The sequence below is a fragment of the Rousettus aegyptiacus genome, unplaced genomic scaffold, assembly GCF_014176215.1.
Source record: "Rousettus aegyptiacus isolate mRouAeg1 unplaced genomic scaffold, mRouAeg1.p scaffold_m13_p_17, whole genome shotgun sequence".
In the NCBI taxonomy this organism is placed as follows: Eukaryota; Metazoa; Chordata; class Mammalia; order Chiroptera; family Pteropodidae; genus Rousettus; species Rousettus aegyptiacus.
This window is the reverse complement of record NW_023416292.1, coordinates 25,547,123-25,569,719: the sequence shown is the minus strand read 5'-3', so window position 1 is coordinate 25,569,719 and position 22,597 is coordinate 25,547,123. Positions and strand designations below refer to the sequence as shown.

The 22,597-nt window shown below is 60.2% G+C and overlaps 2 protein-coding genes and 1 pseudogene across 10 annotated transcripts; 2 read left to right on the top strand and 1 right to left on the bottom strand.

Moving 5' to 3' along the window:
* Positions 1 to 655: 655 nt before the first annotated feature.
* Positions 656 to 8,574, bottom strand: UBE2Q1 (ubiquitin conjugating enzyme E2 Q1). The gene is made up of 13 exons (XM_016134132.2): positions 8,179 to 8,574; positions 6,031 to 6,135; positions 5,600 to 5,704; positions 5,034 to 5,084; positions 3,413 to 3,553; positions 3,097 to 3,181; positions 2,792 to 2,852; positions 2,552 to 2,642; positions 2,383 to 2,441; positions 2,233 to 2,281; positions 1,943 to 2,038; positions 1,557 to 1,623; positions 656 to 1,143 (listed from the first exon to the last, which is right to left on the bottom strand). Exons 1-13 carry the CDS (start codon positions 8,503 to 8,505, stop codon positions 1,112 to 1,114), a joined length of 1,269 nt encoding a protein of 422 aa, XP_015989618.2. The 5' UTR covers positions 8,506 to 8,574; the 3' UTR covers positions 656 to 1,111.
* Positions 8,575 to 8,962: 388 nt separating this feature from the next.
* CHRNB2 (cholinergic receptor nicotinic beta 2 subunit) lies at positions 8,963 to 22,290 on the top strand. 9 transcript variants are annotated; one of them, XM_036234857.1, is made up of 9 exons: positions 8,963 to 9,284; positions 10,482 to 10,624; positions 10,766 to 10,844; positions 11,666 to 14,314; positions 15,496 to 15,641; positions 15,834 to 15,878; positions 16,474 to 16,583; positions 17,194 to 18,169; positions 21,630 to 22,290. In XM_036234857.1, the coding sequence occupies exons 4-9, from the start codon at positions 14,251 to 14,253 to the stop codon at positions 21,798 to 21,800; spliced, it is 1,512 nt and encodes a 503-aa protein (XP_036090750.1). In that variant the 5' UTR covers positions 8,963 to 9,284; positions 10,482 to 10,624; positions 10,766 to 10,844; positions 11,666 to 14,250; the 3' UTR covers positions 21,801 to 22,290. The 9 variants fall into 9 exon arrangements, with proteins under 9 accessions (XP_036090750.1, XP_036090755.1, XP_036090754.1 ...); XM_036234862.1 differs by having other exon boundaries at positions 8,963 to 10,624; positions 11,666 to 12,092; positions 13,823 to 14,314; XM_036234861.1 differs by having other exon boundaries at positions 8,963 to 10,624; positions 11,666 to 12,092; positions 13,396 to 14,314.
* On the top strand, positions 20,014 to 20,132 carry LOC118613236 (annotated as a pseudogene).
* Positions 22,291 to 22,597: the final 307 nt, after the last annotated feature.

The window sequence follows — 22,597 nt, the reverse complement described above, 5'->3', positions numbered from 1 at the left end:
GGCGGGGGCAGCAGGTACGTCACGCCCGTACCTTAAAACAGCGCCGGGGGTCCAGCGCGGCGGACCGCCCCCACCCCGGCCAGGTCCCAGGGCTTGAGGTGAAGACACAGGTGCACGCGACCCCCTCAAGCAGCCCCTCCCCAGGGCCCCCCGCGAGGGAGCGGCTCGACGGAGTCCACAGCTCTCCCAACAGCTTTGCTCAGAGCTGTGCCCATGTCCTCTGACGGGACCGTGTGACGCGAGGGAGGGGTGAGCGAAGGCGCTCCCGGCGAACACCCCCAGTGCGCCCCGGGCCGCCTCCGGGAGGGAGGGCACGCCGCGGGCGCCCCGCGGGCCCCGTCCCCACTCCGTCCGTCCGTCCGCGCAGAAGCAGTTCCGTGGGCCGGGTTGTGACGCCGCCTCCTCTGTTTTCTTAGACGAGCAGTCCTGAGAGTCACGGGCTCCGCCCAGCGGGCCGGCTCTGCGCTCGGAGGGGCACGGCGGTTCCGCGGCCTTCAGAGACCTGGGCTGGGCGGGCAGGGGCTTCGCCCGCTCTTCTCTGGCTGTAGCAGCTGAGCCGCCTCTCACCTCTACCAGGGTACCCCTCCCCCACCGCCCAAGTCGTTCGGGGGAGGGGGCGGGAGGTGGGAATAAAAATAGAGTCAAGACCAGCCTCTTCAAATTAACAAACTGTAATTGTTTTCCCAAAGATACATTTTTTTCCATACACATCCATCATACACTGTAACCAAAAAAAGCAGTGTACATGAAATAAGAGAAAATAAATTAAAAATCCATAGCATAGGTAAGGAGGCTCTAGTCTGGAGCACAGCTGAGTTTCCAGCGATATAAGGAGGCTCGAAAGTTTCTCTTATCAGAATGCCTGCCAGCGAGGGTTCCAGCCAGGCGGTTGGTTGGTCTGCTCAGTCAGTCTTGAGTACTTGGAAACAGTTGTGTTGGTTTTTTCCTTAGCGTTTAGAATAGCCATCACTGTCCTGCGAGAGGCAGAGCTATCACGTCCAGGAAAAACGAGGGAGGGGACCACAGAGGCGGCGTGAGACCCAAACACAGCATTCAAAGGTAATTGGTCCAGTGGTGCCTGGGGGAGGAGGGGGGGGGCGACGCTCCGGGGTTAGCCATCTTCCTTCGGGGGTGTGTACCAGCCTGCGGAGAGAGCCGAGGGGACAGTGAGGTGGAGGCTGCCGCCGCCTCCCAGCCCTGACCACGGCCATCACCAGGGTTACGAGAAAGGTCCCAGGAAGAGCTTCCGGGGCCGGGAGAGCAGGCGGGCAGGCAGCCGAGCACCTGCCTACCGGAGATGAGGAGGTGGTGACGTGCCCAGCCCGAGGCGGCAGAGGGGGGGACAGGCTTTCTCACAGTGGTGGGGGAGGGGCCGCGCCACCTCTACGGGCGGCACAATCGCCACTGCTTTGCTGGGAGAAGAGGCTGTGGACGGAGCCGCCTCCAGCCCTGCTCTGTGGACACGGGCGGTGCTGGGCCGACGGGCGCAGACAGCAAACGCAGGGCCGCTGGCCACTCGGCCGGAGAGGGAGCCTCGGGCCCGGCTCCAGCCTCACCGTTTTTTTCGTGGATCTGCACCAAGGACTTGTAGGACTGCTGTGCTCTTGTCAGACTGTATTGAGACTGGGGAGAGGAAGCCACCAAGTCAGGCCATGGCCGCCGGTGGCCTCACCGTCCCTCGCCTGCTGCCCAGACCCCCGGGAGTCCGGGCTCCCGACGCGGTGCTGTCAGCATACGAAGCACGCCCCACCTGGCCGTCCCTCGTCCCCCGGGGGCAGTCCCACAGCCTTCCCTCCCCGGTCCCAGCACGCCTTTCCCGCTGTGGGTGTCCCAGGCCTGCTCTTCCGATGCCGCCAGCCCAGCGGCCTCGTCCCCTTGTCCCCGAGAGAGGGCAGCCTTGGCCTGCGCGTGGCCCAAGCTGCGTCTGGCCCCGGCTCCTCACTTTGTTGGCTCCGAACTGCACCCGTGCCTTCCCCTTCACCAGCGTGGCACTGATCTGCATGATCACCGACTCTATCGAGTAGGCGCTGCTCCAGCCCTGGGAAGCGGGGACAAAGCAGTCAGGAGAGTCCCCGGCAACCGGACGCCTGCTCTCCGGCGAGGAGCCGCACCGGGAAGGCCCTGGCCCACGCTCCAGAGCAGTCAGCAGGTGCAGGCCCTGCCTGTGCCCGACCCGCAGGGTGTACATGGTAAAGCCCACCGAGCCCGGCCCAGAGCCTGAGACGGGCTTACCTGTTTGGTGAGGAGTTCCATGCAGATGGCACCTCCGCCCAGGACATACCTGTGTGAGAACGGTTAGTCAGCTGTGCCTGGCCCACACTCCACGCCCCTCCCGCACCCCCGGTCACAGAAGCTGCCCTCTGCCCTTGCAGAGCCACTCACCCTCCGGACAGGACCGGGGACACAACCCTGACGAACGGTGGGTCAAAGGGAAAGTTGTCCTGAGAGAAAAAACAGAGGCAGCGGTCAGGGCGGGAGGCCGGTGTCCTCCAGGGACTGGCGGGGGCGGGGAGGCCTGGGCTGAGGGTGGGCAGCACGGGGCCAGGCTCACCTTGAAGGAGAAGTTGAGGAGGATGAAGTCGGCGCCCTCCTTCTCCTTGAGGGTCTGGAGATCGCTGTGCAAAGCGCTGTCCTGGTCGACCCTAGGGAGTGAGTCAGGGCTCAGGCCTCTGGGAGCCTTGGTTGGCCCCCGGCCCGCAGCAGAGGGACGAACCACTGCCCACGCCCGCTCCCCGCTCCCGGACCGCCCTGGACATTCCCGGCACGCTGGCTCCGCCCGAGTCCCACTCACTTGAGGAGTTTGACATTCCAGTCATACAGACTGTCATTCACGAGTTCCACTGCATAGTTTCCTGGAAAGCAGGAAGAAGATGGGCTGAGTCACGAGGATGGTCCAGGAGGGGAGCACTGCCTCCCCAGGCCGGGAGAAAAGTCACCAAGGCTCCAATGGACAGGCGCCAGTCTAAGCCACTGGCCCGGGGAAGGCCCCTCCTGGCCTGACAAGTTCATATGTCCCAAAGCTGCTGGGCGCCTGCCCCCTGCCATGCCCTCCTCTGTGAGAGGCGTGTGCTCAGGCCCCGCCCGGGGCAGACTCACCGCCTTTGAAGCTCTGTGACCGGTAGATGTCCCTGAGCTCCTTCATCAGCCGGTCAGTGGCCTGCACCGAGCCAGACACCGCCCCCTGCGAGCAGGTGGGGAAGACAGGAACGTGTCACTGTCCCGGGGCTCGGGGACACGTGTTCTAGGCCTCAGGGGCAGGCTGGCCGCCCGATCCGGACTTGGGCAAGGCTCAGGCGCGCCCACAGCCCATCCAGAAAGGGGTCCGCTCCCCAGACGGCCATGCGATGGCCTGCCACCTCCCAGCTGGCGCCCGCCGAGCCCTCGCCCCAGCCTCTCCCTAGGAGGTACGTACATTTAAGTAATCTTGCCTCTGGTTCTTTTTAATTTTCTCTAGTATGGCCAAGTTTTCTTTCCCGATGCCATCATCTTCAGATTTCTTGCCCTCGGCTGGCTCTTCTTCTTTCATTTCATAGTGATCTAGGTCTTCTGTGTCCTGGGGTGGGGGGCAGGGCAGAGGGGGAGAGAAACCAACACAGGCTGTGGAGGGGCCGGCGCCACCCGAGTCCCACCTGGCGAGTTAGGGAGCGGTGGTGTCTCCAGCAGCTGAGGTGCTGAGCACCCTCTGTGCGTCTGGAACGGCTCCCACCCCATGGCCTCCGACCCCAAGGACAAGGCGCGTCGTGCCTCCCAGTCTGCTCGCCCACAGCAGCGCGACATCAGGGCCCAGGGAAAGCCGCAGGGAATGGCCCTCCTGCTCCCCAGACCGACCCTGCCCCCGCCATCCTGAAAATCTCCCTTAGCAGCAGAAACGCTTAATTCCTAGAACGACTTTGGCCTGACAGTCTGACTCGAAGCTTATGTTTCACACGGTGACTGCTGTACTGGGAGTCCTCGGGCTCCAGTCTACGGGAGAAACTGGACCAGAGTCTCCTGCCCTCCGGCCCAGGGGCTGAGCCACAGACGCAAAGGCGGGGTAGGGGGTCCAGCTGGGAGACGGGACATGTCAAGATGGGGGGGTCTCCTCTAAGTGACCGAGCGGCTTGCTGTGCATGGGGGAGGAGCCCCACCCGGATCGGCCCCAGCAGACCTGGAGGGATGGCCCGGCGGGCTCCCCACCGTCTGAGCGAAGTTAGTTCACGGCGGCGGTCCTGCACGTGCCTTACGACCCTAACAAAGTCACGGGAGTTGCAGCCTCTGGGACATTCATCCAAAGCTGCGATACAAGGCCACCAGAGTGACCCGCGGTACCACCACCCTAGTAACTGCAGTGGCTGCCGCCGTCTGCTGAATGCCCGTTCTGAGGGGGGGTTGCTGTACAGATGTGGCGCACACAGGCTCATTTAAGCCACGGCCACCACGCTGTTCCCAGCACTCCCATTTCACAGGTGAGGAAGCTGAGGTCTACTAGGGAGGTTAATTCGTACGCTCAAAGTCACACGACTCTTAGAGGTAAAATGCGATTCAAATCCTGTTTGGCTCTGAAGGTCAAGTTCTTAATTGCTATATTATATTCTGTAAAAATGCCTGTTTTTAGAGTATATCAGATAAAAGCTACCACTTAACGCATACCATATGAAGCATTTCGCATGCACTGTCTCATTTAGCTAACCACACTTAATAGACATTGTAATCCCGTTTTATAAAAATAAAAAACCCCCGCAGCTTAGTGAGATGTGGTGAAACTTCCCAGCTGAGACAGCGTGCGGACCCGGACATGTGCGGGTCTGGCCGCGGGGCACGTGGGGTCCACCTGCCGCCACCTGGCACCGTGAGCGGGCCCGCACCTCGCCGTCCCCCGTGCCTGAGTGTGGGCGCCCTGCCTCTCCTAGCACCCGGCGGCTCCCCCGGGTCAGTGAGGCTCCCCCTTGGCACCTTCCTCTCCCCAGCTCTACACCGCAGCTCTGTGCTGCAGGCGCTCAGCGCGGCCGCCTGCAAGAGCTTCCCGCCAACGCCACCCGGGGTGGCCAGCCTACCTCAGGCATCTCCTCATCTTCATCTTCTGAAGACACGTCTTCCTGTGTGCACTGCAGCGGGAGAGGAAAGAGGGGAGATCAGAGCCCCGGGGAGTCCTAGGATGCAGCCTGGGACCTGCTCCCGGAGCCTCCAGGCCTGGGGGCCATGTGCCTGCCCGTAACGCTGCCAGCCTCTCCCCCAGCCGGGTCTGAGTGGACGTGGCAGCCCGGGAATGACTTCGCCACCAGCCCATTACTCTCCTACCAGGTGGCAAAGAACAAAGGAGAAGGAAAGTGGCTGTTTGTCACCCACGTTACGAATCCCAGGCTAATTCCCTCAAGAACCCCTCTTTCACTCAGTTGTCGCTAGACCGACTGCGCCTTCTTGGCTCCTAAAGGGGCACTTGAGGCCCCAATGGCCAGCACTGCCACTAATCAGGGGTCCCTCATCTCTACCTGACGGGCCCCGCCCCGGAGACGGTTCGGACAGGGCTGGGGTGACCCCCACATGGAGAGAAGAGGCCGAGCGTCCAGCACGGGCGCGTGGGCGGGGAGGGGCACGTGTGGGCCGGGCCGCCCGCGCTCACCTGCTCCGCGGGCAGGGGCTGGTCCAGCATCTCTACGTCCGGGTGCTGCGGGAGGTTATAGAGCTTACAGAGGTCCGAGATGATCCTCTTCAGGTGCTGCAGCAGCTGCAGGGGGCGGGGGGGGGGCACAGGGGCGTCACTGCCCCGTCCCAGCTGGACAGGTGTGCTAGAGAGCGCTCAGCTCAGACCCCGAAGTGGCGCCCCGCTCTCTAAGCCCCAGGCCGCGCGGCCGGGGGAATGGGCTCACGGCCCGGCCCGGAGCTTCAGTAAGCGAGTCCCCCGAGAAGTCTGCCCCAAAGCCTCAGCCCAGTGCACCACCCACTTTCCAGACGCAGCTCCCTCTCGTGGGCAGTCTGCACGACGTGGGCAGTCTGCACGACGTGGGCCTTGCGGGAAGAAAGCGCACCCCACGCCAGCACCCGGCCTCTCACCAGAGTATTCCCTTTCTTTATGTCCACCAGCCTCTCCAAGACAGCAGCCAAGTTAGGGTCATCGGACTCCACCGACCAGATGGGGGGCACAGCAGGGTACGACTCCTGAGGGGAAGAGACAGAGCGAGCGGTCAAGGTGGGCAGCTCCGGGGAGGGCTGGACCTCGCCTGCCCTCTGCTCCTGCCCCAGTGACCCCACACATGCGCAGGGGCCCAGCTCGGCAGGCCTGTGTCTGACCCGGGCAGGTTCCAGACTCGAGGACCTCCCGCCCCCAGTGCTGTCGTCCAACCCTGCTCCATCAGCCGAGGGAGGAACCCCCGAGCCGCCACGCTGCGGCGGACAGGGCAGACGCAGGCCGCTCCCCTTCAGCTGGGGAAGGGAGGGTCGCAACGAGGCTGGACCTCCAGCACCTAGACTGCAAGGGCAGCGGGAGGAAGCGCCGTACCCCGCTCTCGGCAGAACCCCTCGGAGGCCAAGTTGCCCACCGCTCCCTTGGGAGCCTGCCACCCTCTCCGTCCAGGCGTAGGCTGCAGGGCTCCACAGAGCAGGCTGGGAGAAAGAAGCCCACGCTGCTCACATTCCCAGCATTCCTGAGCCCCGGTGCCAAAGGCGGCCTGACCAGACTCCCCCTCTGCCCAAAGCAAGGGGCCAGTGCGGGCCGAGCCTCCCTCACAGCGGCCAGAGTCTGACTGAAGCTTCTACACTCACCTCCTTCCAGAGACAGACAGGGCACAGCCTCTGGCAAGGGCAAGGGCAGCAAGAAGGGGCAAACCTACCCTCGAGCAACTAGCAACTTAAACCAACCCCTGTGGTTTCCCCACACGCCGGGGACATCACCCCCGTCTACGGGTGTCTTTGCTCTGCTCTGGCCCTGACCCTCCGTGCCAGAGAACAAACGCCCAAAGCCGCTCAGGTCTTCCCCTCGGCCACACCCAGTCCTCCAGTCTTTACTTTAGTAGGAAAAAAGGTGGCTGGGGAGGAAATGGGAGAAGAGAGAGATGGGACACGTGAGTTTTGGTGGGGCAACATCCAACCCGAGCTGAGGCTTGCCTCACCAAACCTTGACCTGGTTTGATGGAGGAAGGGGAGCGACAGGAACCACGGACACCGAATCCAGGCCCCAAAGTACCACACGAGTCACAGGTCTGTCTTTCCCCAGACTATTCCCGTTCGCCGTCCGCCTGCCGGGATAGAGTCCTGTCCCCTAGCTCCCTAACCAATGCTCTGGGCAGGGAGAACACTAACTAGCACAGCGGGCAGTAGCAGCCACAACAAGAGCTACCCCGCACAGTCCCAGACATTCCCGGTGACCGGAGGCCAGCCCTCTCCAGGGGGCGTGTGAGGGCGGACTGGGCAGGCGACACGTAAAGGTCTCCCAGTCCTGTGAGGCTGGGATGGAATGATGTCCACAGGGGTGAAAGAGAACTGTCACTGCTGGGAATGGGAGAGCCCTCAAATGCCACCGCCATTACCAGGAAAGGCAACAAACCACCCAGGACAACTGGAGACTCAGAGGGAACAGGAGGGGAGTGGCAGACCTAGGACCAGCTGGGGCAGAAGTTACAGGTTACCCCAGAATAAAGGGGAGTCCGCAGGAGAGGAAGACGGGGTCAGCGCACCGCAACTCGCCCCTTGGCAAAATTCAGAGAGCAGAGAAGGGCTGCATCAGAGGTGCCTGGGCGGGGATCCCACAGGTGGCAACGTCCTAAGTCAAAGGTACTGCTACTGAGCAGGCAGCAGCACGGAAACGTGCCGAGGTCCCAGCCAAGTCCTTCCAGCTGTGGTCGGCATACAGGCCTGGCACCTTGGCACGAGCGAGGGGAAGGAAAGGGCGCTCCGAGGTGGCAAGGTGAAGTCGTGGAGTGGCCAAGACGGCAAGTCCTGAACCCTGGGATGTGGGTGGGACAGTGACAAGGGGCAGCGGAGGCGCCATATGTCGGGGTGTCCCTCACTATGAAGGGTCGATGGCAGAGATTCTGGGTGCTGGGCAGAACCTCCAGCCCCAGAAGCAAGTAACCGGCAGAGAAGAAGCCGAGCCTCAGGAGCGGACTCGGCCTCCCAGGTCTTCCCAGACCAGAGAGCGGTGTGGGGGGACCCCGAGTCCCTGACAAGGGGCCCCCAGAGAGGCGCACGCGAGGGGCTCCTCACCGTGATGTTGCAGTGGATGCGGACGGGATCCCCGGGCACCGACCCCCGTGCGGGGAGATGCGGTCCGGGCGCGGCCCCCGCCCCGGCCCCGCCAGCCCCGGCCAGCAGGAACTCGCAGCTCAGCTCGTCCAGGCAGGCGCTGGCAATGCGGAAGCGCTCGTGGCCGCGGTGGAAGATGGACTCGAGCAGCTTCAGCTCCCGCCTCAGGCAGGGCCCCGGCCCCGGGCCCCCCCCCGGGCCGCCCCCGGCCCCCGGCGCCGCCCCCTGGCCCCCCAGCTGCTGCCCCGGCCCCGGCTGCTGCTGCCCCTGCGGCTGCGGCTGCTGCATCCTCCGCTCCGCTCCGTTCCGGGGCCGGCGGGCCGGGAGCCTCCGGCCTCCGCTCCGGGCTCCGCCGCCGCCGCCGCCGCCGCCGCCGCGGTCCGCACTTCCTGATCCCCCCTTCGCCAAGATGGCGCCGCCGCCACCTCCGGGACAGGGCCCCCCCCCTCCGCTCGCCGGCCCCCCCAGCCGCCGGAAGCCGCGCGCCCCTCCTCCTCCTCGGCGGCCCCGCCTCCGGCCCCTCACGTGACCTCCCCACTCCGGCCTCCTCCACGTGACCGCTCCTTTCCCGCCCCCTTGTTCTCGACTGCCACCCTCCACATGTGACCCAGGGCTTCGGGCTCGCCGCTTTCAGCGCCTCCGTGCGTGCTTACGTACGGCGTGCGTGCGCGCGCGCCGGCGCTCCCCTCTCACGTGACCCGGCGCCGCGTGCTCCCAGGGGCTCCCTGCGCGGGACCCTGTTGCCTGCCCTGGGTCGGGTTCCCCGCCTCCCCGCTGCGGCGAGCGTGCCAGGCGCTCGGTGGGCAGCGAAGGAAGAGGGGGAGAGCTGCGGTCGCCACTGTGTCGCCTTTACCCTGCGGCCCCTCGCTGGTCCCCGATCCCGTGTCCCCGTGGGGGTGGGCAAGCTCTGTTTCCGCACCGAACGAGGGGCGTGTGGTTGGGGAAGGAGCCGAGGCCCGGCCAGCGGCGTGGATTCGCGCCCCGGCCCTGCCGCTAGTTCGTTGTATGACCTTGGGTAAACCACCTGTCCGCAGTTTCCTCATCTGTACAATGACTCTCTGATGCAGGTAATGCCTGCTTTGCCTACTGCCAAGGATTCGATGCGAGGACGCCATGCAGCGCCCTGTGATGGATAGATAGATCGCTGGTCCCTCATGAGTGGAGGGTAGTCGGTAGCTGACCTTTTGCGCTTATCAGACCCCAGAGATCTGGACGAGGCTGGAGAAGGGGCGTCCTGGGCTTCCTCTGCAGTTTCACGGAAGGAGGGCATCTCTAGTCTGAATCATTAGCCTGGCGGTGGAATGGAAGGGGACGGGCTCGGGCGGACCACGTTCACCGTATCAAACCTAACCGGCCAACACCTTGTCGCAGTGGTCTTGACAGTTGCCAGAGTAGGCGGCAGTGCCTCCGGGCCCTCACTAGGTGGCACTATCGCAAAGGACAAAGCTGGTTGCAGAGCCCAGAAGCTGGCGTTCCTCTGCCAAGGGCAGGCGTGAGCCTGTGGTAGGGCTCGGGGAACTAGGCAGGGCCAACTCAGCGCTCTCATGGCGCTTACATTCTAGTGCAAAGAGTCAGATACTAGACGAATGAATGGCCAGATGATCAGACTGGTTAAGTAGATACAAGGAATTAAAGTAGTGTCACATGATAGACAGCCCCTGGGGGTTACTTTTAAGTCCAGGAGTCAGGGGAGGTCTCCTTAGGGAGGCAGTGCTTGAGCTGAGATCTGATGAAGAGAAGGCGGGCCTGGCGGGGGCTGGGAGAGAGCATTCCTCAGAGAGCAGCAACCTCAGAGACCCCAAGTGAGATTGAAGGTGGCACGGTCTGGAAGAAGGAAGTTAATGATGCACTGGCTGAGAGAGAGCATGGACTTTAAACCCCAGCTCTGCCAGCTGTTAATGGGGTGACTTAGCCCGTGCGCACTTCAGTTTCCGCGTCTGTAATGTGGAGATCATAATAGTACCTACCTCATAAGGCTGTTGGGAGGATTAAGTGCACATCGTAAATAAACTTGGTTTTTAAAAAACAGAGGTCAGCATACCTTGAGTCTAGCGAAAGGAAGGGTAGGAGTGAGGCCAGTGAAGAAAGCAGGGACTGGATTATGGAGACCGCAGTAAGTTATTTGGGTTTTATTCAAAGTACAGTGGGAAAACATTGAAAGATTTTAAGCTATGCGTGGCATGATCTGATTTTAAACTTTAAAAGAACATTCTGGCTGCTGTATACAAAATGGATTGTAGGCACTTTTTTTTTCCCTTCCAAAGGTCATGTGTTATCAGAATGAGCAGATATGTTTATCAGGGGTAGAGTGAGCAGCCTTTTCCTTTGACTCGCTCCCAGAAGCATATCAATCTGTCATCGGCTCAACAAATACATCCTGAGCACTTGCACTTTGCCAGGAACTGAGGTGGGCACTGGGGATGCAGAGACAAATAAGATATAGTCCCTGTGGTGGGCACCTGGCCTCATTCCTGGCACAAAGAAGGGGCTTCTTACATGGCAGCTGCTACTCTATCATTTTTGTTGTTTTTCTTATTCCTGCCCTCAGGAGCACATGGTAATGGATGAACTGGAGCCAGATATAATCAACTGTAATACAGTGCTACAGACAATAGGGATCGAGAAAGGTAAGGGCCTGGAAGGGTGAAATTAGGATGAATCCTAAGAAAGAATGTGAAAGTAGAAGTTACTTAGATGGAAGCGGAGGTAACAGTCTGAAAGATCTAGGCCCTGGAGTAGAAAGAGGTTGAGAAGAAAGGCCCTAAGACAAAGGAGGAATGATTTAGAAGAGGAGAGAGCTCAGCATAGAAGATTGCGAAGATACTGGCCTCGAGCTTTAGCCTGAGGCCCCAAAGTGAGCCTGACAGTATCACTCTTTCTGGAGGTCAATTTAGCAACACATAATTAAATAGTCATAAACTTTAAAACCTCTGACCCAGCAGTTTCACTTGGAAATTATTAAAGGTATGTACAAAATGTACCCACAATGGAATACTGTGCAACTGTTAAAAATAGTCATCAAGGAATACTTATTGATATTTAGATGTTTGAGAAATAGTAAATGAAAAAGGAAGGTTACAAAGCTATGTTACAGTGGGCTCCTTTTTAAAAAGTAAAATTACCCAGTGAGCAGTCGCTCCCCTTCCTCCCCACCCTCGCCATGTTGTTTTTGAAGAGGAGGGAATAATGACTCGGGGGGGACCTAATGATGACTCCCAGATACTAGTAGTAGTCCATTTTTTTAAAATCTGGGTGGGAATTAAATGGCTGTGTTCATGTTGTGAAAAATCTATCTAGCTGTACACTTATAATTTATGTAATTTTTATATGTGTATCTAAGTGTCATTTGGAGGTAAATTGATTGTAATGCCTTTCAAGAGAAAAATGTTCCTTATCGCCAGAGGCAAAGGGAGTGTCACTAAATTGCCTGGTCCCTATTTTTCCTCAGGGCTGATACTTCTACATCTGTCATCACTGTGCGTTGTCCTGGACCTGGCCTCTCTCTCTCTAGCTGACCTTCTCGCTGGAGGATGTGGAAGGAGCATGTGTGGGAGACACAGGGGAGAGAGGGTGTTCCATCTCTCCTTGGCCACTGGGTGGTTGTGCTGAGAGGACTCGCTCCCTGCCAGGCTGGAATTAATCTTGAAGTAAACGCTGGGGAATTTGAAAAGAGAAGGTAGAGGCCAAGGTGAGCAGGCTGCCTGGACCGGCCTGAAGGGAGCACCAGGGAGCAACCAAGGACCTCAAGCAAGCAAACGAAGCTCAGCTCTGCCAAACCAGAGACAAGCCACCACTCCAGGGAGAGGTTTTCAGGAAAGAAGACTGTCACAGCCTCCTTCGATCACCCAGCATCCACCAAAAGAGGAAAGCACTAAGTACGACCTACACGTAAACCTCCTTGTCTCTCTCTTTCAGGAATCCGAAATGCCTTTAAACCCCTCTTGTCTCGCTGGCTTTCTCATCTTTCAAATCTCAAGTTTTCATCTCCATCCCCTCTAGGCGCTCAGGCACTATGAACCTCGCCCTCCTCCGTGCTTCCATGGCTCTTCATTTATATCGCTACTAAGCAGCCGCCGCACTGTGTGATGTCTTGGCTGCCAAACTGTGATCTCCTTTATAGCTGGTACTAGGTCTTTCTGATCACTGTGCCCTCAACACCTTTGCGGTAGATACCTGACAGATGTGGGTCTTCTTCTTACCTTTGGTCCTTTCCCTAGGCGGCATGACCGCACACATTCCTTGCCTATTCCGCAGACTTTTATTCTGCACTCCTTTCCTGGGTTTCAGGATTTCTTTAATTCTTCTGAGATTATTACATCTTCACGCGTGCACATGCCCTGGGGCTTGTGGTGCAGACTTACGGCCACCCCCACGTGCAGTAGGGGCCTGTCATCCCGCATCCTCTGCGGTCCTCCTCTTCTGGCACTTGTCCTGCTCTTCCTCCGCAGTTCCGAGAACTAAGGACGTGCTAACTCAGTTGCTTTTAGCTGAGCCTTCAGAGTGGAATTTCCGCCTACACGTTGAAGGCTGTCAGTCGTGTACTAGCCGTTTCCCTTATTTGTGAGCTCTCGTGATGTGTCAGGCTGTGTTGGTTCGTGATCTAGTGGGAAAGGCAGCCGTAGCCCTAGGCCGATTCATTGGACATCCTCTGGGAACACAGTGGGGCACCTGGCCTAGCCCTTGGTCAGGAACAGCTTCCTTGAGGAACTGATATTTCTGCCAGATGTTCACAGTTAGGTAGAAGGTGGTTGAGGGGAAATGGGTAACAAAAGGGCCAATGGGGTTACATGTTTACAAGGCCCCGAAGTATGGAAGATGAGAGGGGACAGAGCGGTCGAGGATCTTAAAGACATTGCCAGTAGCTAGCTGGTGTGGAACTGGCGGTGGTGGCCCAGATGAGATTGAAGAAATAAGCGGAGATGGAATAAGACAGAGCCTTGATGTACGATGCGGCCGCTGCAGGCAGGAATCTTTTGGTTGAAAGTGACAGAATCCACCTAAGAAAAAAGGAAACCTTTATTGGTTCAGAAGCTAAAAGTTCAGGGCTTTCAAGATCAAAGATGTCATTGAATTTTGACACCTCTGTGTGTGTGTCTCTCATCTTTGCTGTCCTTTGTGTTAGCTTAATTCTCAGGCTGGCCTCTGTGAAATGGTCCTCTGATCCCCCTTGTCACACAGAAGCCAGAGACTGAGTGGAAGGGCGCCGGGGCGAAGAAGGCTGGCGGGCGAGAGCCACTTACGCTCCTCTCTTCGAGACGTTCAATTTACCTTCTCTTCAGGCTGTGTCCAGAGGTCCCCACCTTAGGCCTCTTGGGGGGAGGACAGGAAGCTTGGCCTTTTAGGGAGTTTACGGAGTGGACAGGTGAGGGGACCGTCTTCCTAGACTCCAAATCCATTAAAATAGCAAACACGCAGCGCCCCCTCCCCCTTCCCAGCCTTCCAGGAGGCAGGACCGGTTAGGTTTGGTACGAGAAAAAAAGGGCAGAGGGGCCCCCAGAAACTCCTCCCGACCTCCGCGTCTTCATCTGGCTGGCCCTCTGTCCTCTGCGCTAAGCGGGTCCTGACCTATTTGTCGTGTCGCGTTGTTTCTGCCCGCCCGTTTCAGACAACCTCTAGGTTCTGACCCAGCTTTGGGGCTTCAGCACCCCTCCACCGCCCCGTGAGCCGCCCTTTTTCGCGTCTCATAAGCGGGACCAGCAGAAGAACATCCCCCCGAAGACCCCTTTTTTCCGGGACCCAGCGCTTCCGCCTCCGGGGCGGAGACTCCGCCCCCCGCCGTCGGCGATCGCTTTCCCGGGAAGACAGCGGAAAAGCCTCCGCCGCGCCGACAGGAGACGCGAGAAGCCGCTTCCTTTCCGCAGCGCGCGGCTTGAGCGCCGAGGACCGCGACCACCACCCGGCCCGGTCCCGGGTCCCGGCCGGGCGCGGCGGCGCGGGCGCGGCTTCAGCACCACGGACAGCGCCGGCCCGCGGCCCTGCCGCCCGCGGCGCGCTCCGCAGACTCCGGGCCAGGCGGCGAGCGATGCCCGCAGCATGGCCGGGCGCTCCGGCCCCACGGCGCTGCTCCTCGGCCTCGGCCTCCTCGGACTGTGCGCAGGTGACGACAGGTCTTCGGGCTTTGCCTCACGCCGGGCGGGCTCGGAGGTGGAGGGGAGACATTCCCAGAGGTGGGGGAGGCTGCTGGGGCATAAGGAGAGATCCTTGGGTCTGCAGGGGGCCCCTGGAGGCCGAGCGTGGGAGGACGTGCCCTAAGGAGTAAGTGCTGCAAGGAAGAGATAGAAAGCGGGAAGGGGGGGGGTGGAGGGCATGGGCAAAGACAGGAAGGAGGGCGGGGGGGGGGGGAGGGGGGGTGGGAAGGGAGGGTCTCCCCAGGCTTTCTCGGGAAGCAGGACCGCAGATTGCAGCTGAGAGGCCATTTGACTTCCTGCGAAATGTTATCTCAACAAATCTATGTGGTCGGCACCCTCCCATGGCTCTCCATCACATCCCGACCCCGACATGGGGCTCCCGATTCTGGTCACCCACAGGGTCAAGGCGGACGGGAGAGAGAGGTGGCTTTTCAGCTGGGACAGGAGACTTGGAAGGGGAGAAGCTCTGCGGGGCTGAGGGCCGGGGAGGAGCTCTCTGCGGGGGTGGGGCAATTTTGTGCAACATCGAGGAGATACGATGTGAAGGGCAGGTGCAAAGGTAGTGTGCAACCAGTGAGCCTTCCACACCTGCGCGTTGTCTCGTCGAGGGGGCGAGGGGCTCCTGTATATGTGAAATTTGAAATGAAATATGTGCCCTGACCCGCAGCTTAGGCAGCCCGCTGAGTCTTCTCCAAGCCTTTGAGCGTGGGGGCGGGGTTGTGGCCAGTCACATGTGGAGATGCATAGTGTGACTTGTACAGGTAGACGGGCACTGCCCGAGGGGGAAGTGTGTATGGTGGAGCATGAATAACTTTCCCTTTGACCGTCCCCCAAAACTTCCCCGAATCATAGCATCTTCTAGGGAAGCCACGGACACGGAAGCCCCGTCTCCTGATAGAACCCTCTGAGGCCGCGCAGGAGTTGCGGGTCGCCACCAGCCCTTGCAGAATGGACTCAGCCTGGAGGCATCTGCGCAGGGCTGGCTGGGCTCCTGGGCCAGTGCCCTCAGGGAGGGGCCTCCATGGGGTGACCTAAGCATTTTGCTGGTCCTTAGGGTTGTGGCTGTGGGAAGCTACAGCCTCTCGTTTGGGCCTGGGCTGTCCCACTTGCCTGCCTACTTACTTACCTCCTGCCTCTACCCCCTGCCCAGGAGTCTGTGGTACAGACACAGAGGAGCGGCTGGTGGAGCATCTCCTGGACCCCTCCCGCTACAACAAGCTCATCCGCCCAGCCACCAATGGCTCTGAGCTGGTGACAGTACAGCTCATGGTATCACTAGCCCAGCTCATCAGTGTGGTGAGTGCGGGTCCCAATCCCTCTGCTCAGCTGCTGAAGTCAGCACAGCTGGCACGTGTTCATGTCTGTGCTTACTCCCCTGCAGCCCCCACGGCCTGGGAGGTGGGGGAGGGGCCGTGCGTGGCGGCAGTGGGCACACGGGCCAGGGCGGGGGGGCGGTGCCCTCTCAGCAGCTTCTCTTCTCCCCCGCAGCATGAGCGGGAGCAGATCATGACCACCAATGTGTGGCTAACCCAGGTTGGTGCTCTTCCCACCACGCCCCAGTCTTCTCTTTCCTCCTTTTTCTTTTCTTTTCTTTTCTTTTTTTTTCTTTTCTTTTCTTTTCTTTTCTTTTTTCTTTTCTTTTCTTTTCTTTCCTCTTTTCTTTTTTATTTTCCCTTTCTTTCTTTCTTTCTTTCTTTCTTTCTTTTCTTTTCATATATGCTTTTCTTTTTTTTAAGCTCCTCAAGGGAGGCAGAAAAGTATAGACTTGGGAGTCCTAAGTAGCCTGGATTTGAATCTTGGTTCTTCCACTCACCAGCTGTGACTTGAATGTATTAAACTCTACAAGATTTATTTTCTCATTTGTGAACTATGGATTCAAATATCTTGGCTTAGCTGTGCCAATTAAATGAGAAAATCTTTTATGAGCCACATTTGCTGGGCAGAGAAGTCACTGGGGGGGGGGGGGAAATGATGGCTTTTCAAAGGTTCCTCAAGCCAGGTGGGCCCCCTCCTATCCCTATCTTTGACCTTGATCCCCCAAGCCAGATGGGCACCTCCTGTCCCTGTCTTTGACCTTGAGCCCTCCCAGGGCGAGGTTGCTGCTGCCTTGCTCTCTTCCTCTTCCCAGGAGTGGGAGGATTACCGTCTCACTTGGAAGCCTGAGGAATTTGACAACATGAAGAAAGTTCGACTCCCTTCCAAACACATCTGGCTCCCAGATGTGGTCCTGTACAATAAGTAGGTGACCTTGGAGCAATGGCAAAGCCGGGGGGAACCGTGGGAGTACTTAGGGAGGGAAGGGGTCTTGTCGAAAGTAAATTAGCTCATGCCGGGAGGGGGGGAAGGGACTTTTCATTGGCATAGATGCAGTCACCACTCTGATGGACAGACAGACCCAGACCACTGCGGAGTAATGCAGACAGCTAAGGTTGACTTGGCCCAGGGCCAGCCCCTTCCCAGCCAATGAGAAGTCCCTGCAGTTTGAGGCTGCAGTGGGAGACAAATAGGGATCCACAGCCCTCGCCCCCTAACCCCCCCCCCAAAAAAAATAAAAACTGATTCAAGAAAAGCCATCCTGGATGCTTAGGCCAGGTCGGAGACCCGGAGGTCCCAGTGTCTCCTGTAGGCTCCATCCCCTCTCCTGAAAGTCCCCTTACCCCCAAGATACAAAGCCACTAGTGGGACCATCTCGTGCTCCCACATGCCCCGCCCTCTCCGTGGCTTGGGGTGCCTCCCAGTTGTCCACCCTGATGGGAGCAACCAGCTGGGTGGGGCGGAGGAGCTTCAGGCCGGGGCTGACGGGGCGGAGGAGCTTCAGGCCGGGGTTGACCGTGCTCCCCCTTGGCAGTGCTGACGGCATGTACGAGGTGTCCTTCTACTCCAATGCCGTGGTGTCCTATGACGGCAGCATCTTCTGGCTGCCCCCGGCCATCTACAAGAGCGCGTGCAAGATCGAAGTGAAGCACTTCCCGTTCGACCAGCAGAACTGCACCATGAAGTTCCGCTCGTGGACCTACGACCGCACCGAGATCGACCTGGTGCTCAAGAGTGACATGGCCAGTCTGGACGACTTCACGCCCAGCGGCGAGTGGGACATCGTGGCGCTGCCCGGCCGGCGCAACGAGAACCCAGACGACTCCACCTACGTGGACATCACCTACGACTTCGTCATCCGCCGCAAGCCGCTGTTCTACACCATCAACCTCATCATCCCCTGCGTGCTCATCACCTCGCTGGCCATCCTGGTCTTCTACCTGCCGTCCGACTGCGGCGAGAAGATGACGCTGTGCATCTCCGTGCTGCTGGCGCTCACCGTCTTCCTGCTGCTCATCTCCAAGATCGTGCCGCCCACGTCGCTCGACGTGCCGCTCGTCGGCAAGTACCTCATGTTCACCATGGTGCTGGTCACCTTCTCCATCGTCACCAGCGTGTGCGTGCTCAACGTGCACCACCGCTCGCCCACCACGCACACCATGGCGCCCTGGGTCAAGGTCGTCTTCCTGGAGAAGCTGCCCGCGCTGCTCTTCATGCAGCAGCCGCGGCGGCACTGCGCGCGCCAGCGCCTGCGCCAGCGGCGGCGGCGGCTGGAGCGCGAGCGCGCGGGCGGCGCGCTGGTCTTCCACGACGCCCCCGGCGCCGACTCCTGCACGTGCTTCGTCAACCGCGCCTCGGTCCAGGGCCTGGCGGGGGCCTTCGGGGCGGAGCCCGCGCCCGCAGCGGGCCTGGGGCGCCCCGCGGGGCCGTGTGGCTGCGGCCTCCGGGAGGCCGTGGACGGCGTGCGCTTCATCGCGGACCACATGCGGAGCGAGGACGAGGACCAGAGCGTGAGTGAGGCGAGGGGCGGGGGCTGCGCGTGGGAGGGGCGGGGCTGCCAGGGCCCTGGCGTCTGGACCGCAGCGGCGCGGTGTGGACGCATGGTGTAGACGCGCGGTGTAGACGCGCGGCACTGATGGGAGGCCAGGGTGCGGGACGTGGGAGTCCGCCCCGGGCTCTCGGGGGTGGGGGGGCTCTCGGGGGCTCCCTGGAGGCGGCGCCGCCTAAGTTGGAGTAGGTGCGGGTTGATCTTGCGGCTTCCTGAGGACTGGCGTCCGGGGTACCATGCGTGTCACGAGAGTGGCCAGGTAGGGGACGAGCCTGGGGGCCGTGTTCCTGAGAGTCCCTCCCTGCCGCTTGCATTCTCGTCTCAAACGGAGTCTGAGGCCTTTGTGCGCCCCAGAGGGGCGAGATTGAGGGCCGCGGTAGGGGTGTGTGGGGTGGGGAGGGGTTAAGAGGCTCCCCCAGCCCGCTGGCAGGGAGGGGACACCCAAATCCACACACTGTTTCTGCTCTCTGGGTCGCAGGGAGGGCGTCGTGAAACATTTATGGCGGCGGGGGCAGGCGCAGGCCAAGGCTTCCACCCCCGCCCCCAGCTCCCTGCCCGGTGCGCCTTTTCTGCGGGCAGCTCCCCAGAAGGGGACAGAGGGGGGACGCTCATGGTCTCCGTGTCTGGGAGCCAAGGATGACGAGTTGACATTCCCCTACATTGGGCTATGGCTGGCCCCACCCCGTGCTCAGCCTCCAGGTACTTGGCTAGTTCCCGGCTGCAGCTCAGATGTTGCCATGGTAACTGGCGAGGGTTCCACTGGGACGCTGCCATTCCACTGTGGGGTTGAGGAAGGGCAGGCTCCTGCACTAATGTTTGGGGGGAGGCCGAGGGGGACTTCAGAGCCTGGCAATTTTGTTTCCAGGAGGGCAGGAAATCCGGCTGGAGCTGGGGCTTGGACCAGGGAGCAGGTCCCGATGGAGGAAGTGGGGGCTGGAGGAGCCGGGGTGGGAGCCTCAGAGCTGGCAGAGGCCGAGGGGGAAATGCGGGGGTAGGGGAGGCAGTGCGGGGGCTCAGCCAGCTGCGTCACGGCTGCCACCTGCCCCGCTGCAGTCCGCTCGTGTCATGTGCGTTTACTGAGCTGGGCGCTGAGGCTGCAGTGACCTACTTGGGCGCTTCACAGGCAGCTCGAACTTAACAGGTCCCAGGCTGAGTGCTCGATGTGCACCCCTGCCGACTCCTCGTCTCCCGTCTTCCAGTGAATGGCATCGCCTTCCACCCAGTGGCTCAGACCAAGATCCTGGCGCGATCCCCAACTTCGCACTTTCTTACCTTCCCCCCTTCCCCACCATCCAAATCCTCAGAAAGCCTGACCTGTGGGCGCAGCCTCCAAATGATCCTCAGCCTCACCCGCCTTCGCCATCTCCAGCCTGCCCCGCCCCCCAGCTGTCGGCCTCCGTCAGCTCTTGCCAGGACCAGGGCAGAGGCTCCTCGCGGTTCCCCGACTCAGCCCCTGTGCACCTGCATCCAAGTGACCAGTGTCTCCCCCTCACCTGTGCCTTCACCCCTCCCTCAGCTCACTGGCGTACCCCCTCGACTGTTCTAAGCTGAGCTCTTTCCTGCCTCAGGGCTTTTGCGCATATTGGTCTCGATGCCTGGAATGCCCTTCTTTGTTTCCTTTTAAAAATTATTAGTTTCTCATGCACTGTTGGAGAGCACGTTGCAGACATTGTGGCCCTTCAGCCCCAAAACCTCAGTGTGTCTCCTCTAAAAACACTCTCGCCAAACCCAGGTTCAATGATCAAATTCAGGAATTTTAGCATCAATACCATATCTAAAGTCCATATTAAAATTTTCCCAGTGTTCATCTATAGCCACGCCACCCTGAACACGCCTGATCCCGTCTGATCTCGGGAGCTAAGCAGGGTCGGGCCTGGTTAGCACTTGGATGGGAGACCACCTGGGAAGACCAGGTGCTGCAGGCATAAAAAATAAATAAAAAGTAAGGGATTGTAAGCTGACAAGGTCCTTGCAATCTGTGAAGTCAACCAAGGGCTGCCTCGCCTAAAACAATAATAACGTCATAAACTTCCCCGGTGTTCTCGGTGTTCTCGGTGACGTCCTTTGTTGCGTGGGTCCCCGCCCAGTCCGAGATCTTGAATTCCATCTAGTCATCTGTCTCTTCCGTTTCCAGGCCGCTCCTCGGCCTTGTCATTCCCGGTGTAAACGCTTTGGAAGGGCGCGGGCTGGCGGAAGGACCCTGGGTTTGGGTTCTTCCGATTGTTTCCTCCTGCGGTGTATTCTTGCCTCAGCTGGCTCCTTCTCACTCGTCGGCTCTTATCGTAAATGTCACCTCCGCGAAGGCCTTCCCAGACCACACCCTTAATTCTGTCTTCTCCGTCTCTCTGTCTCAGTCCTTTGTTTCCTTATCAGCAACCACCACTGTGTAATTTTTGTGTTTTTACTTATTTTGTGTCCATCTCTCCGAGAAGACTGTTCCGCAGGGTGTGTCTGTCCTGCTCTCATGAGGTCTCCAGTGCTGGCCTGCTGCCAGGTACATGGTAGTCACACGTGTGACATGAGTGAGTCATTATTCAGCTGCTGAGTAAATGAAGTGTGCAGTGGCCTCCGTCCCATGCCCAGCTGGCCGGGTGGCCGCCGGACACGTGTCAGGCCCAGACTCAGCCTAGAAGGGCAGCGGCGAGGGGAGGCCGTGTGACAGCGCTCAGGCCCCCAGAGGCCACTGTCTTTTGGGCTGACTTGTTCACACCTGGGGCCCGGTGCTCGCCCGCGGGCCTGCGTGTTGGGGGGGCTCCCTGCAGTCGTACGAGATGCAGAGGCAGCCGTCCGTGCACTGACTCACCGCCAGCCCCGGCACCCTGCTTTCCAGACGCTGAGGTCACAGAGATGACGCTGACAGGGTCCCTGTGGCTTAGGAGCACGTAGAGACACAGACATGCACATTGAGCTGATAATACAGTGCAGTGAAAATGCCGTGACGGAAATGTGTTTCTGGTACCAAAGGAACCCTGAGGGGACGGTGGCTCATTCCGATCGGGGGTCAGGAAAGCCCTCACAGAAGAGGCGACGTTTGATCTGCGCTTTGAAGGATGTGTAGGAGTTCACCAGTTAGGGAAAGGGAGGGCCCGGATCCCAGACCAAGGGGAAACCGAAGGACACAGAGGCCTGGGAGGACGCGTGGGGTTCGGTGAGTCTGGGACACAGTGTGCGCAAGGACGAGGGCAGGCTCACAGTGTCACAGTGGGTCTTGAGGCCAGACTTGGCGTTTGGATGGGCCCGAAGGCCGCGGGGCCCGCGAGGCTCTTCTGCAGGCAGGGCTGGAGCCATGCTTGGGAAGCGTCACTCTGGGGCGGGGGGAGAGGGGAGTGTGTGTGTGTGAGCCGAGGCCTGCTCATACCCGGTCCACTCCTGTCCTGCACCCTGCGACTGTCCCTTGGGCCTCCTTTGTCTCCGCTGTCCAGGTGAGCGAGGACTGGAAGTACGTCGCCATGGTGATCGACCGCCTGTTCCTTTGGATCTTTGTCTTCGTCTGTGTCTTCGGCACCGTCGCCATGTTCCTGCAGCCTCTCTTCCAGAACTACACCGCGGCCACCTCGCTGCGTGCGGACCGCGCGGCTCCCAGCTCCAAGTGAGGCCCCGCCCCCGCTCCGTGCTCCTGCGCCCCTTCGCCCTCTGTCCTGCACTAGTTTGGGTGGAAGAGGGACGATGAGCCACCAGGAAGAGGGGCGCTGCCCCCAGAGATCCATCCTCTCACGTCACCTGGAGCCCTCCCCCAGCACCTCGGCGCACACACAGCCAGCTCCACCGCCTCCTGTCCCAGCCGGGCAATCGCGTTGCTGCTGGAGGGCGAAGGCTGAGAAGTGGAGGACAGGACTTCCTGTCCCACCCCTGGACTTCCCTCTCCTTCCTCTTTTGCTTGGCCAGGGCGCGGTGGGCAAGGCTGGGTATTGGGGAGCCTCTGAGCTCAGGCTTCGTGTGACCTGCTTAGAGCCCGAGGTCTGAGGACTCAAACTGCGTGAGAAGGGCAAGTTCACAGGCTGTCGTTCCCCTGTGGGACTGGCCGGTCGTTTGAGTAAATGAAGGCTGTTAGTTGTAAGCAGAACAGCTTTTCTGCCAGCAGCAGAGCCGGCCGCCAGGAGAGAGCCAGTGGCGGTGAGCCCGGTGGGGGCGGGTGGTGGCCACGTCAGCCCTTCCCCCACCCCCAGACCTGAGCAGGGCGGAAGCAGGACAGGTCTGCCGCTGAGGCTCTCCTGAGAACATCCCGTCCTGTGAGGCGCCGGAGGCTGTTCTCACGCTGCCTCCAGGGGGCAGCCGGAGGGCCCCTGGCCTGTTAGCCCAGGAAACGGACCTCTCATGGGGTCTTCTGTTCCTGCTCTGACGTGGTCCCAGCCCATGCTCAGTGCTGGGCCTGCAGGCGGGCTGGTCACAG

Coding starts and splice junctions, on each gene's coding strand:
- UBE2Q1 (XM_016134132.2), bottom strand. CDS start 8,505: ATGCAGCAGCCGCAGCCGCAGGGGCAGCAGCAGCCGGGGCCGGGGCAG. Junction 3,554..5,033: donor AAGATGAGGAGATGCCTGAG/GTAGGCTGGCCA, acceptor CCCCCACCCCAG/GACACAGAAGACCTAGATCA. Junction 2,282..2,382: donor TCCCCGGTCCTGTCCGGAGG/GTGAGTGGCTCT, acceptor GTTCTCACACAG/GTATGTCCTGGGCGGAGGTG.
- CHRNB2 (XM_016134133.2), top strand. CDS start 14,251: ATGGCCGGGCGCTCCGGCCCCACGGCGCTGCTCCTCGGCCTCGGCCTC. Junction 15,642..15,833: donor TAGCCCAGCTCATCAGTGTG/GTGAGTGCGGGT, acceptor TCTCCCCCGCAG/CATGAGCGGGAGCAGATCAT. Junction 16,584..17,193: donor GATGTGGTCCTGTACAATAA/GTAGGTGACCTT, acceptor CCCCCTTGGCAG/TGCTGACGGCATGTACGAGG.